At 38.5% G+C, this 18587-nt stretch overlaps 1 protein-coding gene across 2 annotated transcripts in view; it reads left to right on the top strand.

The window, feature by feature from the left end:
- The first annotated feature begins 14773 nt into the window (after positions 1-14773).
- The window catches only part of LOC139121423 (E3 ubiquitin-protein ligase NEDD4-like), a 40785-nt gene continuing 36971 nt past the window's right edge, over positions 14774-18587 (top strand). For both annotated transcript variants that reach the window (XM_070686280.1, XM_070686281.1), the window contains exons 1-2: positions 14774-14892; positions 14989-15074. In XM_070686280.1, coding sequence (XP_070542381.1) covers positions 14860-14892; positions 14989-15074 — 119 coding nt within the window. In that variant the 5' untranslated portion in view covers positions 14774-14859. The remainder of the gene's footprint in view (positions 14893-14988; positions 15075-18587) is intronic.

Raw genomic sequence — 18587 nt, forward strand, 5'->3', positions numbered from 1 at the left:
ACGAAAAATTTTATGTCGTACGGATGCCGTAAACGAAATACTAGTTTACTGAATGGCCTACTTTTCAATTGCTTGATTAGGCCCACGGCTTCCCGTTCTGACACCTCCATTCCATATTCTTTTATAATAGTTTTGTTGTCTATCTTGTTCGGTGTGTAAAATAGTACTAACATCTGTATGTTTTCCCTGAATGGTTTACTAATACCAGTATATTGTTGAGTCAGAACCCAGACAGATAATCCGTCATGTCTTGCGCTGAAACCAAGTTGGACTAAAACGTTACTGCGCTTCTTCATATCTTTGGACGAGGCGCAGTCGTCGAGTACTATTAAAGTGTTTGTACCGGCCCATTCTTTATGCACGAAGGCTAGTGTATCATCCACAGCATCGAGTCCGACTGGAAATATAAACACATTATCATCGGTGAAAATGAATCTTCTATTATATGCTTTATTATTCATGAATGTTGGGCAAATGAATATCACATATTCGAATTTCCTTAAGTACGGACCGGTGAGGAGGTCCAACATAAATTCTGTTTTGCCAGAATATGTCGGTCCAGTTATAATCATGTTGAATGGTGGGGTTGCGAACATTGCCATCGGATCGGATCTATATACTGTACATAAATGAACTGATTCTCTCTTCTAGTTCTTTTAAGGTACTGGCTCGAGTTAGATGAAACATAATTTCCAGTCACATCGACAACATCTGAATGAACTATATATTTAGTGACTTTATTCCAGTACCTACAATAGTAATGAATATTGCTAAAGATAACAAACCAATTTTGCTGAATTCGTGAATAGGGTCTGCAGATGCTGCCCGTTCCGGGGGGAGGGGAGGGGAGGCCCCCCGACTCGTATCAGTCGCTCCTCCGGGCTCGTCCTGCCACTTCACAGGATCCGGACCCCCTCCTTCCATCTCATGTATAGCACTTTCTCGAACTTCCGTGTTTATATCACCATTCACCCCGAAGACCATAGATTCTGTTGCGTATTGCAATTCATTATTATAACCTGAGATTGCCGGGCCCGAAAGAATGACCATCTCAGACGGTAAGAGAAGTAAATTTGGTGAGACTGCCATATCAAGTTTGACACCAGTATTCATTATTGTGTCTTGATATCGCCTATAACTAATTACTTTGTCGGTATTACGAATTTCATCTTCGAGGAGAACGCCGAATTCTTTTCGGACTTGCTCTGCGCTGCCCGTATCACCCACAATGGTACTGCGAATATTTGCTTGTGCGCCGAGTATGCAATATACGTAGGCTTCAAGGCTTTCATTGAGGCGGGCGAGACCGGCCTTTGTTAGTCCGGAGTCTCCCTTCAGAGGAATGAAACTATTGTATTGTCCCTCCGATCCATCATTTCGGAAGAAATAGTAGTGTGGTCGGTCTTTGTCGGACAGTACATGTTTTTTCTTTCCAAAAATTGTATGTGTATAGAAAACGCCTCCGTCGGCGGAGAGGAAAAAGTCATGACCGTTGTATACAGCGGCAGGCTGTCGAACGGGCCCACGATTAGTATAATATTCATAACCATAACCAAGACCTTATTTTGGCCTTTTCGATATCGAAAGTCGGACTTCGTTGGACTTATATTTCCAAATTCTGTACATAGAAGTTCATATTGGACGAGATTGTACGGATTGTCGCCCGCTTTGAAGGTGGGGGTATCGTCTGGAAGTGCAACGCCCATTTCATGAAGAATACGACGTATTGTAAAGTATACATGGAAACGGCAGAATGATCGTATTTGCGGAGGAAATTTCTTATCAAAGAGATGGGCGAATGATATACCACAACCAGTAGTGCTACACCATACAGCGAAATTCAGTTGCTGGTCCCAATATTTCATATGCGGGCTGCCCAGCCAGACATTACTTTCTTTCGCTGATCGATGAGTGATTACGTTATCTTTAAATATATCCCGTGGATGAAAAGTAAATTTATCTGTCGGCGTTACATATATTTCTAAGTCCATGAGAATAGGTTTTATTCCTCCATTCGGTTTGGTAGGAATATCAGCATGCTGTACTGTCGGTACGCTCGTCTTATTCAATTGAAAAGCAACTGGGAATAGGTCTGTACTCATTATTTGTGTTTCTATATACATATAGATTTAAATGGAGGAGAATTTTCCCGGAATCCCTGTCGGAATCGTACTAACATTCCAGACTATGTTAATACTTTATTTCGGATTCAGGTTTAAACGAATTTTTTATTTTTACTAAGAATAGATAACATACTGAAAACAATGGAGAATTTAATAAAGTCATCGGCAGCGGCAAATATGGCAGCGCATTACGAACGGCGAGCCGACCTCGGCGCCTCGGACCTATCATTCGGCCTCGACGCTCAATCCATAATAGAGACGAAACGTGAAAAAAATACTCTGTGTCATCGCAAGTGGTCAAAGTAAGTTATTTTTGGTAAGGAGTTTACAGTTAGAGAAGTGGAAAGGTGGAACGATGAATCCATAACACGAGTCTTTAAAGTCTATGAAGCGAAATACAGTTCTCTTATAAGTGATACCATCACTCAAAGTTTCATAGATCTAGGAGCCCGTGCAATCAGTCAGGTAGTTCCAATCGATGATCGAGATAACTATGCCACTGATCTTAAAAAGGATTTTATTCTAAACAGTGAAATAAAACGATTATCAGGACGGATAGCCTACACATGGGGGCCCCTGATTGCTCTAATTTCCACCGGTTTAATTACGGGTAAACATTTAAATTTTAAAAAAATCGGGTTTAATATAGTACCTGAAATAAATGGATTCAACTTCGCAAACGGTTCCGACTCAGCAAACGGAAACGACCCCCACACCGCAAACGGAAACGACTCCGTCAGGGACGATCCTACCACCAACACCGACACCTCCGACACAGCGCAACATAGAGAAAATTTCGTTACCGACGAAGCATCCAGGGAGAGTTGCTGCAGGGAAGCGAGTAGCGGAATGGAACAGGCAAAACAGGGAGAAGAAACGTCAAGAAATGAAGGGGAATGATAGTGATGCGGTAGCGAGTCCCAAATTCAGACCTTATAATGTACCACGTAACATCTTAGATATATTGGATAGTGAAATTGCGGGTGGAGTTACTGAACTGCCAGGAACTCCAAATGTTATTTATTTCGATAGCAATGTTAACAAGTACAAGTTGTTAGATTTTCGTAGTTGGCTTACTCCTACGAATCCATACATTGCACTTCTTGGTATACCGATTCACCTTAAAATTAGTCCTCTTAATACAATAATGAAGGCAGATAATACACTAAGAAGGTGGATAAACGAGGGGGAGAATTATTGCTCGTATACAGCTAGCGGAGTTCCAGTTAGATTATTTTGGGACACAACTTTAAAGAAACTGGGTCTTAAAAGTGTCGGTGATGAGGCAGCTGTTCTCACTTTACAGACAGTAAATCAACAGATGACAGATAATATGAAAATAGTTCAACATGGTACAGTTCTCATTAGATGTGTAAAGTTAGCTACTGGAGATGAATTTGACGATTTGGTTGGATATTATGCTATGAAAACAGATAACAGAACAACTTGTGATATTATCATAAGTATTGATAAAGATCGCAATGAAATGAGTATTGAATGTTTTGTTGGAGGGAATAGAGTAGAGAATGACTTAGGAACTACATTTGTACGTAGAGATAAAAGAGTGAACACTTTAGATATCAGTACCATTCATCTGAAACGTCTCATATTATTTGAAGTAATGGTCTTCCGTCACATTTTAAGTTCAGAGGAAATTACTAAAATTTTATCTATCGGGTGAACAAGTTCGCACCGATAGGTAGCCCGTTCCGTCTCCACGGTTACCGCATATTGGAGCAGTTCTGGGGAATTATTTTTAGTATATATTGATGTTAGGTACAGTCATAGCTCGCGCTGACTCAGGAACTCCCTCTTTACGCGCATGTGCGTAAGAGGGAGTTCCCTGTGTTAAAAAACAAGATGTTTTGTAGGAAAAACAAGATGTTTTGTATGAAAAACAAGATTCATCCCCAAAGGCCAAATATTTCTTACTACTTGCGTCTCTTAATTTACGGTCTTTGACTTGGGGTACAGTACTATAAATTACCCACAATACAGTTTGATATGTACACACGACATTAACATTTTTATAACTTTTTCAGTACGGCCTGAAAGCAATAATATAGAACCTCTTGATACTTGATTGATTATATCTATTGAAAGTACGATCAGATATTTCAGTATAAATTTCAAAGAAACCATTAAATAACGGTAAAAGTCACATTCTGCCGGTACTATAATGCCATACTTTTAGGCAGCTAGTTATGATAATGTCATGTTTCTATAATTTGCACCGGTTACTGTAAATCTTCATTCTAGCATGGAGGTAGTAGAGAATTCGCCAAATTTCAACATTTCGCCACTTGGGCTTGAATTCCCACGATTTACCGGAGGTGTAATTCTTCAAAATTGGCGGCAAATTTACATTTTCGAGTCTCTTCTGTTTAAATTCAATGGCAACGCCATTCCAGGCACCCGCATGTCTCGTGAATTCCTATGATTATGCATGAAATGTCTCACGCAAGGTTGGACAATAGAAAGACAATGTAGTCGAACTTTTATCAGAACTGTAGCTGTTAAGTATCGCTTTTCATATTTTCACAGCTTGGATTTAAAACAATGGTGTTGTGACATGTCTCATGCATACTATGTATGAATCATTGTGAAACAAGCGTTGGCAAGTTTTCTTGTCGACAAAGTATTGTAAATTTGGGAGTCGGACCTTGGGGGCTTGGAGTGAGCATATCTCCAGGCTCTCGGAGCAAAGGGTTGCCCCAGGCAGCCATCAGGCTGACCTGGGAAAATAAAGTTTCGAGCGCAGCGTTAATTCCTGTGTCGCCTGATCAAAATATTTACTCCATCTACGCGTACTGTGGTCAGAAGTTCCTCTTAATCCTGTCAGAACAGCAAGAACATTCCTTTACAATTTGATAATAAACTGAAGGGGTCATTCTCTGAGGAAACTTAGCATGCAAATTTCTTTTGTCTTTCTGTTTGGAAAAAATCGATATCCTTTTGTTTCATAAAACAGGTGAAACTAGTCTCCCTACTTTCCGTTACTTTTTCTGTATGGCTGTGGACACAATCCGTGGAAAATTTGACAAAAATGCTATCTCCTCTCTCAATCAAGCATACTTTTCTAAATCATTTAAAATGGAAATTGAGAAGAATGGTGTCCTCAAAAGTACGATTTCAGAATTTAAAAAACTAGTCTGTGAATTTGTCTACACATGGGGGAAACAGTAGATTTCACTGAGGAGTTTCCGTGTGTACAAATCATAATGAATTATGGGAAATCTTCAGTACTGTGTGGGGTACCGGTGTAGGACCGTAATGCTTTAAGTAACTGAGGCTGAAACACGAAGTTGTCGGTTGTAAGTACCATTTAAGGTCTTTATAACTAAACGTCAACAGTGAAGGCTCAACTTAAAATTCCAAATCTCCACCTAACTCTACTTTTGTCTAGCAAGAGTACAACTTAAATAGTTTCCATATCTACACATTATAATGAATGACTTAGATAGAACTTTAATTATACAGATAAGTCGGAAAGTATTCTAGGAAAGGATATACTGTCAAAACAGGATGGGATGATCCTCCAACTTGAAGCTTACATCAACGGTCATTTCTTAAACTTTTTGCATCTATCAAAACAATACATCACTCAATGCAAGACAGATGGTTTGCTTCGAGATTTGGAGTGAAAACAGGCTTAGTGAATCACAGGAAGCTACCGCTGCATGTTGGCAATCGTTACTACCGGTCAAGTTGATTACCATAGGTCAACTTAAAACATCCGAAATCATCCGAGAGGGCATTGGGAAGACTTTAAATTACTTAATTGTAAATTATTTGTTTCTTTGACGCCAGAGGGGAGTCTCCGAAACATGGGATAGACTGAAATAAAGAATTCTATTTCTTATCCTTTGGCGTCTGGTTTCCGAGTCTACTACCAACGTTAGTCTCCCGCTCCACGTTAACCTCAAAGATTTTACACAGAAAGAAACGGAAAAATGTGCTAGCATGGCAAGCTTAAAAAACTGAACGAAAATGGAAAAGTAAAAAAGCTGCACCGCCTCCCTTTCCTCTTTAAGCATGGGATAAAAAACGAACTTAAGAAAGAATGTTGGTGATATTAATTTACACGTAGGCCTGAAAACGACTTGAAAATTTTCTGATATATTTCGGCAGAAATAAATTCCATATATCACAATTGTTATCAAATAGAACGCTATCCATAATAGGTTCGGTTATATCTAAATCATCAGGCTGATTGTAAAATATTTATGTCAACGGAATGCGTCTACTACATCTCGCCAGCGGGAAAGGGTACACGCGTAGTTTTAACGGCAGTGTCTACAACTATTGTACATTAACAGCAATGTGCCAGCTACAGAACAACAATTGCAATATATCAGGCGGCAAGAATCCGCTTTTGGAAAATGGCGGCGGAAATAATTTTTTGCTCACGTGTGTGAACACGTGATAAGTCGCAGCGATGTCTGTCTGTCTGTCTGTGTGTCCGTGTGTGTGTGTGTGTGTGTGTGTGTGTGTCTGTCTGTCTGTCTGTCTGTCTGTCTGTTGGTCCGATATCTCAGAAACGGCTGATCAGATCAGAATCAAATCTGGTACATAGATTCAGTTAGCAATGGCAAGAACTGATTAGTTTTTGGTGGGTGTGGCTTGCATACTTTTTGCTCATTTGCATAATTAATGATTTTAGAAAAAACGGATATACATTAAAAACAACTGCACACAATTTGATGAGATTTGCTACAAATGTTGATCACACCAAGATATATCAGCAGTGGGAACCATTAAGGGGTGACATGAAAGATAGTTGCTAATTTGCATATTAATGAACTTTCCTAATTAGGGATATATATCTGATTTAACACGATCAAAATTGACAAAACTTGCAACATGTATTGGAGATATTATGATAAAACATTATTGAAAATCATTAAGCAATTTTACTTCAGCCAATTCCTAATTTACATATTTAATGAACTTTGCTAATTAGGGATATATATCTGAAGTGACTGGACCAAAATTAATGAAATTTGCCATATACATTAAAGATACTATGATACAACATTATTGAAAATCATTTAGCAGTTTTACTTCAGCCAATTCCCAATTTGCATATTTAACGAACTTTCCTAATTAGGGATATATATCTGAATTAACTTGATTGTAGTGGTTGAAACTTGCTGTATACATCAAAGATACTGTGATGTAATATTATTGAAAGTCTGTTGGTCCCAAAAGACTCTGCGAACTGTAGGTAATCGATCTATGAAGAGGGTTTGGTAAAGATGACGATTTTGTTTTGTGGCTCATCTTCAAAAGATATGATGTGATCTTTCAGCATGAGCAAAGCGTGCACACGTTTTCTGGTACTGCGCACTTTCCCACGTTCCGGATGAGCAATTCTTTTCAACGTAATGGTTAAAAATGGAGTATTCATCCCGTATCTCAATTCCACGATTTTGACCAGGCCTTCTCCATCCTTTAACAAACATATTAGTTAGCATGAAGAGAGAGAGAGAGAGAGAGAGAGAGAGAGAGAGAGAGAGAGAGAGAGGAGAGAGAGGAGAGAGAGAGAGAGAGAGAGAGAGAGAGAGAGAGAGAGAGTATACCCTTCGTCACCCTTGTTTTTTGACATGGTATTGTGTAGGGCATAGTGGTTATTATACCTTTCGGTCCTTATTTAGAGCAAATCGACAAGGCCATCTTATCTGGAAACGGAGCCGAGAGACATCTTCCATATCCTCGTTCGCTTGAAACTTTGCATGTAACATTTATGTTACCGAAGAGAATTAACACATTTTGACTTTTTATTTAGGGGTTTTCAGAACCAGAGTCCTTCGTCGGTCGTACAAATAAAATAGCTTGACGAATCCAAAATTCAAAAATATTTTCTTTCCTCTCATTGCTTCTTTCTTCTTACTTAAAAAGGATGTCTACGTGATATGCCCGCTTGGACGAAGACTTTTTGTATGATAGAGAAAAACTTCCGATTGTAATATCATACGGTTGTTGAAAATTTGATTTCTTTAAAGCGGAATTCTTTCTTCGGTCGAGTTACTTTAAGGTCGAGCTACACATCACTTTATAAGACAATATTTTACCACTTTCGATAACAAATTAAATACGAATAAGGCGGTCGTTGATGGACTTTTGAGCTGACTTACATTGAGGTATTCGATTCTTTCATCGAATATCACTTGTTTGATGGGTATTTCATGTGTTGTGGATTTTTTGTGTGTGCAAATACTTGATTAGTGTGTTTAAACACTTTAAATCTGTGACTCATATCTTAATATTCTTTCTTAGAATTTGTATACAGAACAAAGGCTGACCCTAAAATTTTGATGGGTGTTAAGACTTGCGAGCCATCCAATTAAATCTCCTGAGGAGCCATAGAGAGGCGTTTTAGCCAAATCTGATGTGTGCAGTGTCTGAGATGACCTTTTCTTGTAACACTGAAACCATAAAAGCACAGCTGATAATGACAAAAACTGCCTTTCTAACTGTTATTTTGGTCATAAAAAGCATCATTCAACAGAAAACCTGAGACACAAAGGAAAACAGTTGCATCAATGACAACGAAAGATATCTTGTCATTTTTCTATCTCTAAAATAAGTCACTGTATCAAATATATATTGTGAAATATTTGTGCATGTTACTTTCTCATACTGAATTCTCATAGAGAGAACATAAAAGTATCAGGAATTTGTCTTGCATATCATATGAAATGCAGATTTCATAACGGTACACTTTCACTTAGCAAACATCAAGATATCTCTGGCATATATCTCTGATTTATTAAAGTATAGTGCCTGAAGGGCGAGGAGAAAAATATGAAACATCCTGATATCTCTGATATATATGTCTTGTATATTAAAGTAATGCACAGGAAGGGCGTGCGGAAAAATGTCTGATATATTAAAGTAACGAGCTCGAAGAGCACGCTGAAAAATATTGAACATACAGATATCTCTGATATATGTATGCCTGATATGTTAAAGTTGGGCGTGTTGAAAAATATGTCTGATTATTAAAGTTACGCGCCCGAAGGTCGCGCCGAAAAATGCAACTGAATGATGAAATTTGAGGCTGACACGATGCATTTTAGGCAGATGAGCCTGTGTTGAAATTCAAAAACACACGGAACACCCTTTTGGGCATTTCAAAAACATGGTGACCCCCCTATCACCAAAGTCAAAAACAGGGTGACCCCCCCCGCCATGAATCCACCGCCTCCCCCCAGGCTGAAGAAAGTGACCAGTCCCTTAATGCCTTCGTCTGAAAAAGCGCCACACCTTTGGCGTACATGTGGTGAATTGATACTTGGCTGTCGTCACATCTTGAAACGAAATGTTATATTTGAGGAAACGCGGTCTATTTTAAAAGATATGTTCCATCTCCCCGATATCGACATAAACAGCACCCTAAACATGTCCTTCAGTTTACAAGGTGTTATTGGATGAAAGTGGCGTAAAAACGTCAAACATTCAGTCTCGGCGAATCTAGATACTGTACGCCCTCTTGTGACTATTTGTCACCCTTGTCCTTCAGATGTAAAGTGTTTACGATGTCGGAGGCACTATTTTTCGTAATATCGACGTTTTTCAAAGTGTGCAAAATATGTCTACACAAGAAGAATATAAAAGACTAAATAAATGCAATGTCAATCGCATTAGCATCTGACAGAGTGCCTCAGATACCAGGCAGCGTACTCCTACGTAAAGCCGTGAGGCTACCGACGGTGCAGACTACGCGAAAAAAAACTCGTTTATCTTATACATTGTCGCTAACTAGCGTCATTGTCGCTAATTGGGTCGATGCTTTTTAATTGGTTTTTAAAGTTCTTACTGCAAAAGTCCTGGAGCAATACTACTACTCTTACTACTAGTGAGAGCAGACAGCAAGAGAATACCGCGTACGCGTAAGTAGACGTCGCCCGTACTCTACATCTGATTTTAATCAGATTGCATACACACATACATATATGTCACCACAGATAGGTGGGTAAGCTGTCGATGGTTTATCAAAATACCAGTATGTTGCATTTGTTTTATAAAGACTATTTAAACAAGCCATCAATATATAGGTTAAACACGCCTTGTTTTAGCTTTGTTTGTCTAGTTTTAGAAACAACACCTATTAATTCCTATATCTAGAATAAGGTTATGTAAGTAAGAGATTTCTTGTAATAACCGATTTGATGTAGATTTTGAATACTTCTTGGGGATACTTTGCTTGACCCACTGTTAACATCTCTACGCATGGGAAATTTTCAGTCAATATTTGACTGAATGAGTTTCCAACTTACCTCATGAATAAAGTAAATAAGGAAAGCTTACTGTTTCTTGTACAGGGAATGAAAAATGCAGAAAAAAATCTAGCGTTACAGTTTTTGGGACTGTCATCAACGCGACACCACAAGCATCCTATTCCATCTGCTCACTATTGCGCAGATCCGACAGTAGCCTTGAACTTCAATTGCGGTCAACCACAGGTATGTCAATTTTCGAGAACAAAATGGTTTTCATTGTCAAAAGCTTTCTAGTTATATTCTTCTTTAAAATGCGATCATTGACAACATCTCAACAAATTGAAAGGAAAATTTAATGTGATAACTGAACACAGGAAAAGTTGAGTCGGACTGTAACAATGCAGGTAACACATGTCTCTAGACCGACTGCACACAAGGCCCTCGATGACAGAGCAAACCAAACGCTGCATGATGGCGTGCTCCAAAGGGTTTTAGTCTGGTCTCCTGTCCCATTTCTACCGCTGGCAACGCTGCTCACGAAAATAGGTGAGCAGCGCAGCCAGCGGTAGCCTGACCAAGAATGACCGGATATAATGTTTGAGTCTCACACCTGCGTTCACGCTGAAACCGAATACACTGTAGATCATGACACGGTAGTTTGAATTTTAGGTGAAATATCGTCCATACTGAACAATTCACAAAAAATTAACCTCATAGTTTAGATGGTCCCATCTTCCTATTGGGTTCCCGATTGGGTTACTTTTAGGTGACCATATTTTGTACTGCAAATATCATGTTTCGTGACAAACCCGTAATGCAATCAGGAACTCGTTTGTATGCTGTGTGAGCCAAAGTTTGGTTGAAAGGTTATTTTTATGTTTGCACGTGATTTATATTTGATGGTTTTCATTATAATCATTAACATTGAGTCCAGTTCAAGAAAGCGTAGATGTTTACAAAAGTTCCATACTTTGAATTGTGAAGGTTACTTTTATCGTTACGAAAGTCTTCCGATTCTCTCAGATTCTAATTTTATTCTTTGTCGGTTTTCGTATTTTATCAAAGTTAAATCTTATGACTTGTCCACCTTTTAAAGTGCGATGGTCCACTCTCAACCTTACACGAGCTGAAACGTCTATTCAGAATGGTCTGTGAGTGTAGTACCTGAACCTTGTGAAGAAACCATGATGATAAAAACGACAGCCTTATGCAAACAAGACCTTGGGATGGCGCTATTGTGAAGATTACGACTGGAAAGTTTCAGTCCAAATCAACTTGAAGCGAGATAATATAAAAAAAAAAAAATAAAAAAAAAATAAAAAATAAAAAAAATAATAATAATAAAAAATTGTGCTGTTCCTATAACACGGTTTTCAAAAGTAGGGTAGGTCGGTAGACTGGGATTTTTATTCAAAATATTTTTAGTTTTAAATATGCATTTTTCCGGGTTCAGGGCGATCACTGACCACAACATTTCCAGAATAACGTTTCGTACATATAAAAGTATAAAAACATAAAAGACATCCTCCTTCAAGCAAAAACCAATGCGAGGTAACGAACATGTGATTTTATGTTTTTTTTTCTTTTTATTACTTCTGTGTTTACGTAGCTCTAAAAAGTTCAGGGTCGGCAGGTAAAAAGTGAGGGTAGGTCGGATTATCGGAACAGCACAATTTTTTTTGGCCTAATGATTTCACACAATAAAGCTATTCTTGAAACAAATAAAGTAATATTCTTTGCATAATGAATTAAAAATGGAAAAATTAGAAAATTTTAGTTTTTCCGTACAATCTTACATCTCGCTTGCAGCAGAGCCTTGCTGTGTTCGTTCGCGAGACGTTAGCAAGAAATTATTAATGCACGATAATCACCTTAAAGTTTACGTTCATAAACTGCGACAGCCAAATTTGCTCGAAAATAGTTCTCGATTCGTCAAAACGGGTCGTCCAATCGTCTGAAATCAATTATATTACTAAACATGTCAACAACGGAAAACATTGACTCTAGTGTACGGACGATCAAGCATTATCGATCATATTCTCTCATTTTCGGTTGTGGTACGGGTAAAATTTCATCAACTCAAATAAAAGTTTTAGACCATTCGCTATCTTCAAGCTATCTTCGTTTTGACAGGAAAATTCTGTAGATCGATATAGCCTTGATATGACATCGGCTCTGGAAAATGTGTTTCGGTATTTGAATCCGACGTTTTCTATACATTGTCAAATAGTACAATAGCAAAATCTGCCTAGGGGCAATTTTCCTGACACTCAAATTTTTACGGCACTTTTCGTATCTTCTACTTGTGAGGGCCTCATTTTGAAGCCTGTTGAGTTACCTTCTTGTTTTTGATAAATTGAAAATTTAAGTTTCCCCAAAGACTTTAACACAGGTCATACGGACCATATCAATACCAGTACATTTTAGGTAATTTTAATTCCAATGGGGTTATCCTAGACTTTGCACGGTGACCACAGATCTTTGTTCTTTGCTACGACAAATATTAAAGGGACATTAGCTGTAACTGTTGACTAATTTTTCACTACTCTGTTTCAATGTATCAACTACAGAATTTTACTTCAAGTTAATCCGATCATCATGACCAATGCTCGGTGTCCTGCTTGCCAACACAGCCTGTATATTTGAAATGACCATTGTTATTGTTGACAAATGTATTCTAGTCCGGACCTGAATACAAAATCTAAACAATAACAATGCAGATTATACTCATATAGGGTATATTTATGAGCTAAATATCAGGAATTTCTCCATGGTTCAGGGATTCCCACCAGAAACTGCAGATGATGCACAGAAACAAACAAAATAAAAAAATGACCAAAGATACAGCTAATGGATCTTTAACGTTCCGTCGAGCACAGTGCGATAAAAGTGTCTGTTTCGAGGCGAGTTCGACAGTTCTAATTTAATACTGATACTGAACAACAGTCGCTTGTGGTTCAATACACGGCAAAGGCCCTTGTTGTAGCATATAGAAAAATATGCTTACAGGGGCATGCCTTGTATCGAACCACAAGCGACCGTGCACTGAACAGACCCTTGGCTGTCTGTTTGAGACTTACGCATTGAGGTAGAACTTAAATGGTGATAGGACAATTTTCAGCTCAGAGATATATTTCAGAATAGGATATCGACATACGTGAATTTACATAATATCAAGGAGTGAAGACGTTAGTGTTGCCATTGAGCAATTAAATTCAAGACAATTTGTTGTCAATATTTAATTTTTAAATTGAACGTTGTTGTTCCCTGTCTTTGTCGTTCGCAAGTATTTGCCAGAGAACATGAAACTTTTCGCGTAACATCACGTCCGGGAAATATCATGATTTATTACATGCACTCCACAAGAGGGACTGTTTCCTCTTTCACACACCATTGAGAATTACTCGAGTACATGGTGTGTATACGGACTGTGAGAAGTGTGGGGAAGTAAACACTGAGTATTTTCGATGTGATTTCAGGGATGGTAAACTGTAGCCTAATGTTCTCTTACATGTACTCGCAACAAAAACGGTATGGAAACAACAACTATACACAACAACGACAAGTCAAGAACATCTCTTCAGTTTTGCTTGCTACCACCAACACCATAGCCACCACCAAAATAATTTCTGAGCACATCAACCTGTGTCATATAACCGCGTCATTCTCGCCAACTGTCCGAGGAAAACTCCAATTAAGATCACGCTCGTCATTTTACACGAAACTTTCAAGAAAACGTTACAGTCTTTGACAAAAGAAAGTTTCCCACTGAGGAATGAAGGCTTGCGCTCTTCTTTTGTGATATCGAATCCGACAAGAGAGAGCAAATGAAGAAAACGGCACAATTTGGAGCGATTTTATCTATTCAGCGGAATGAAAAAACACTAGTATTATACCCTACATGCGCTTGAGGTAAAAGACGACGACTTCGGTGTAGTACGTATTGGTGGTGGATGACAAAAACTTGTTCCCCGAGTACCAGGTAGACATGCATTTCGCTGGAAATACAAGGGGGACACACAGGAGTTTTATTGGTGTAATAAATCATTGCTGTATTGACACGTGGTCCACAGTAATATCGACCTGTAAGACGGAAATTTCCAGGTCATAACTCAAAAAGCTCAGCAGTATTTTGCAATCGCATGATGACTAACTCTCACGAGTGCGAGTGACGAAAGCCCTTTAATGCTGCAGTCAATGTTCTCAAAAATCTATAAAAAAGCCAAACGCCTTCTAAAAATAAGACTTCCAAAAATAGATGATTTAGTGTAGGCCACAGCGTCATACCTGTTGGTATTTCGTAAGAGCAATTACCATCTACGTCAAACGTATACAAACCGATGGAATTATACTTGCAAATCAGCGTCAACTCGGTCTTCGGGTCACTTTGAACTATGCAAATTTCATGCAAATTTTAACCTCGTGACTTCACACATGCGCACTTGCTTCAACTTTCAACAGAAGATAACTTTGCGAAGCATCACTGTTTTTGTGCGCGAAATTCACGGTTTATGGCCACTATTCATGGATTAGGGCAAATCTCGGTGAGGATCCAGGTTCTTTGGTATCTTCTTGTAAGTTCAGTGTCATTTCAGCGCCAAATTTATGCCAATTAATGGTAATTTTGTGTCCGATTTTAGGGGGATGCCCCCGGAACGACGAGGATTCTCCGTGTCAAAGTGGTTGCAGGTTTGAACCTAGCCAAAAAGGACATTTTCGGAGCAAGGTGAGTTTTCAGAATCAGTCGGTCATGGATTTTGACCGATTTCAGAGCTAACACGCTCGAAAGGAGTACGAGTCATTTGCACACAGGTTTGTGTGAATGGATAACAAGTTCCGTATGATACCCTACCCAGTGTCATCGTCTACACGATAAGTATGTTCAAGAAATCTACACAGCATGAAGATGGGCGTGGATCGTGCAGATGACAGGACGCTCCCGGTGGTCGGCTCCCGAGGCCACGAAGACGCGGAAAGGCTACCTTAACCCATTTGTGTGCCAATTTTCGAAATATAGCCGAGAAAAATGTCCCTATAGTCTTAAAATAGTGACTGCTTTGGAGTGCCCCCATCTGCTTCATATTTGCAGACACAGACAGAAACAAATTTTGTCCGTCCATGATTTCGTCTGGTACATACAAAATAATCCCATCATTAGAACAACATTTGTGGGCGTGCATTCTAATTACAGCCGGGATACGTTTTCAAAAGCATCGGTAAACTTGGACGCTGAGGCATCGTATAGTGTGCTCTATAGTCTGGCTTGCTATACCCCCAACCCATCATACTCACGGTTACAAATCTGACACATCTAGCTACAAAAAATCTCCAAAGTTAACCATAACATCGTTGCAACCTGATCTGAGCCTTCCTATCCCAATGGATTATCCAAGTAAGACAGTTAGAGACGTCAGAATAAGGTTAACAGGTTGCTAGGAACGCAAATCCCTTTGCAAACTCGACAGACTGAGACATTATTGTCAATTTCTATCAGAATGGAGATTGTAGTTATCAGATGTCTGTTTACTCCCTATTATTATGTGTTTATTACATGAGTGTATGAAATTTGTTAACTTGTTCACTGGTCAGTTGGTATAATTTTGTATAAGTACATGTAATCCTGCAAATGCTGTATAGGATAACGATACGTTGATTTGTGCAAATGAATCAAGCTTGCCAATTAGATAAAATTTCCACTTTTCATTTGTGCATTATACCAGATAAGGCAGGGAACTTTACAACCATTGCAGAGATTGTAACTGACAAGTGCGGTTTCCAAATCATCATTGGCTGTATCAAAGGGCTGTTTTTCAATAAGACTATGGAACATATGTGTGCAGTTTGCAAATATGGTAACACTTCTGTTGTCCTTGAACTTGATTGCACTGATACACCAGAATATCTCCTCCAAGCCCCAAGCCCCCACACCCTCAAAAGCCCCAAGTCCCCTCCCTCCTTTTTAAACCAGACATGTGTAACATGTCCAATAGAACATATTGTTATGGACTTGATCACTAAAAATATTATGACATGAGTGTGATTTTCACCTTGATCAGTGTTAAACGTATACATGGTGATTTTTACAGACAATTTGATAGTCAGTGAGTATATCACAGTGGTGTGTGAGTCACAGTGATCTTGTAGACACCAAGTGAGATCTGATTTTAACATGATGACATGTGAAAACAGGTGTACATGTACTGCCTGTGTCAAGTCAACAGTGATCAATGGTCTGTTATGACTTTGTGAATGATGAGTTAAAAGAGGAAACATGATAATATAACCCAGTTACACCATTTGATAAGTCAGTGAGTCTTCCTCATAGAACTGGAGAAATAAATTTGTGTGGGACAACCATCAATCTTAATTCTGATCTTTGCATCCCATCCTGTACATTAGTCAAAACCATCCTATTGAGAACAATAGAGAGGTACATGTAGCACATTTTGGCAGGGAAAGGGTTAGCCTGTTCACCCCCATTCCCTGTGAACACGTCCACAATCACCATTGATAACAATTGGTCTGGGCCAAACTATTGTGGCAAAAGGGTTAGCAGTGGCCACGTAGGGGCAGAAGTAAAGTGTGTAGACTTCTGTCTTGAGTCATGCCAATGGCCTGAATGTACTGTTGTTATATTGTTCAGTTGTGTAAGGACATTGTACCTGAAAAATGTGAAATAATAGGCTGTACTTTTTTGTGCAAGGCATGCAATGCAGTCTCCATGATACCTGAAATGTGTAACAAGTGTACCAACCAATAGCTACTAACATATTGCTCAGTCAGGGTTACGTTATCTTTTTTCTTTTAAAATATTAAGGAATTTTGAAGTTTGAATATTTGTGTTTCCAGGCATTTTTCAGCTTGAGTACAAATCAATCATGGTATTTTATATAAGGGCAATTCACTTTTGTGTAGAAGTTTCAGCGAGAATATGGACATCAAAGTGTGGAAAGATAGCGTAAAAGACAAGGGTTGCCGGAAAGCACGGCGCTGAAGTATTGCCTGTTAAACAGGTTGAGGGTTAAGGTAGTATGCGCCTGGAAAGTCAAAGACTTGAACCTTCGCTCAAACTTTCCTAAGTGAAAATTCCAAACTTTCTCTTACTAAATCAAGAATGAAAATCAGGGGTCACCGTGCAAATTTTGGCACTGGAAGAAGAAATTACCCATAACATTTACCGATATTTGAAATTCAAAATGGCTGCAACCCCTGTGTTACCACTACAGAAAAAAATTGAATTATGATTCATAAAAAAATTAAGAGGATGAACATGTTTCTTAATCCAAGAATTTTAAAATATGCCCCCACAAGAGGTTAATCAGAAAAGCATTGTTAAGATTTGAGAGTCTTATTATCTGTCCCTCGGGCGCATTATACTTTTGTAATTGTCAGAAGAGGTCAACAAAGAACCAGAACTGTGCATTTAGGTCTTTTAAAATGTAGTTTTTCAGGTGTCAAATAGTGTAGTTCTATGTGCAGTGTGTAATGCTCGTGAAAGGTCTTGCTTTCTTATTGTGATGGGTCATATATGTAATAAATTAAAACTCATCAATTCTTTACTTCCAAATTGAAGTGACAGGATGGACCAATGAGCGGTATGTCATTTGAATATAGAGTACCAGTCACATGATTGATATTGCCCCATGGATAGTGACTGTGCAGAACCAGTGATACATGTACTATATTTTTGGAAACATTGCAGCATTTTTGCCCTACCCACAGCATTGCATGAAAAATTTTGAGGACATTATTAAGCCGGGTTTTCTTGTTGTAAAAATGAACAAAACTTAATCCTCTTAAGAAATTAAGGAAAGCCAATGCATAAATTAAGGAAAACCAATGCATCTAACTTCACTGTAGATCAGATACTATAAAAATATTTTTCTACCACATTCTGTCAAAGAAAAAAAAATTGACAAGGATACGCTGACTCAGCAGCTTTTATACTTCGTAAATTTATTGCATACTACATCACTCAAGGTAATCTTGTATTTTGACAACTTTCCAATATTTTGGAAAGGCATGAAAAAACTCCATTGCAAAGCATTAACAATGTAATTGTTGAATGTTTTACTTGATTGTGAGGTCCAAAGCTGACATGAATAAAATAAGACAGATCTTTATAAATTCAGATGAATTTGCCCCCTGACACATTAACAAACAAAAAATAGGGCCAAAATCCCTGAAGCTACTATATAGACATGGATCAGTGTTTGATCTAGGACTTCAAAAATAGGGG

The sequence above is a fragment of the Ptychodera flava genome, chromosome 21 (assembly GCF_041260155.1).
Source record: "Ptychodera flava strain L36383 chromosome 21, AS_Pfla_20210202, whole genome shotgun sequence".
Taxonomy (NCBI): Eukaryota; Metazoa; Hemichordata; class Enteropneusta; family Ptychoderidae; genus Ptychodera; species Ptychodera flava.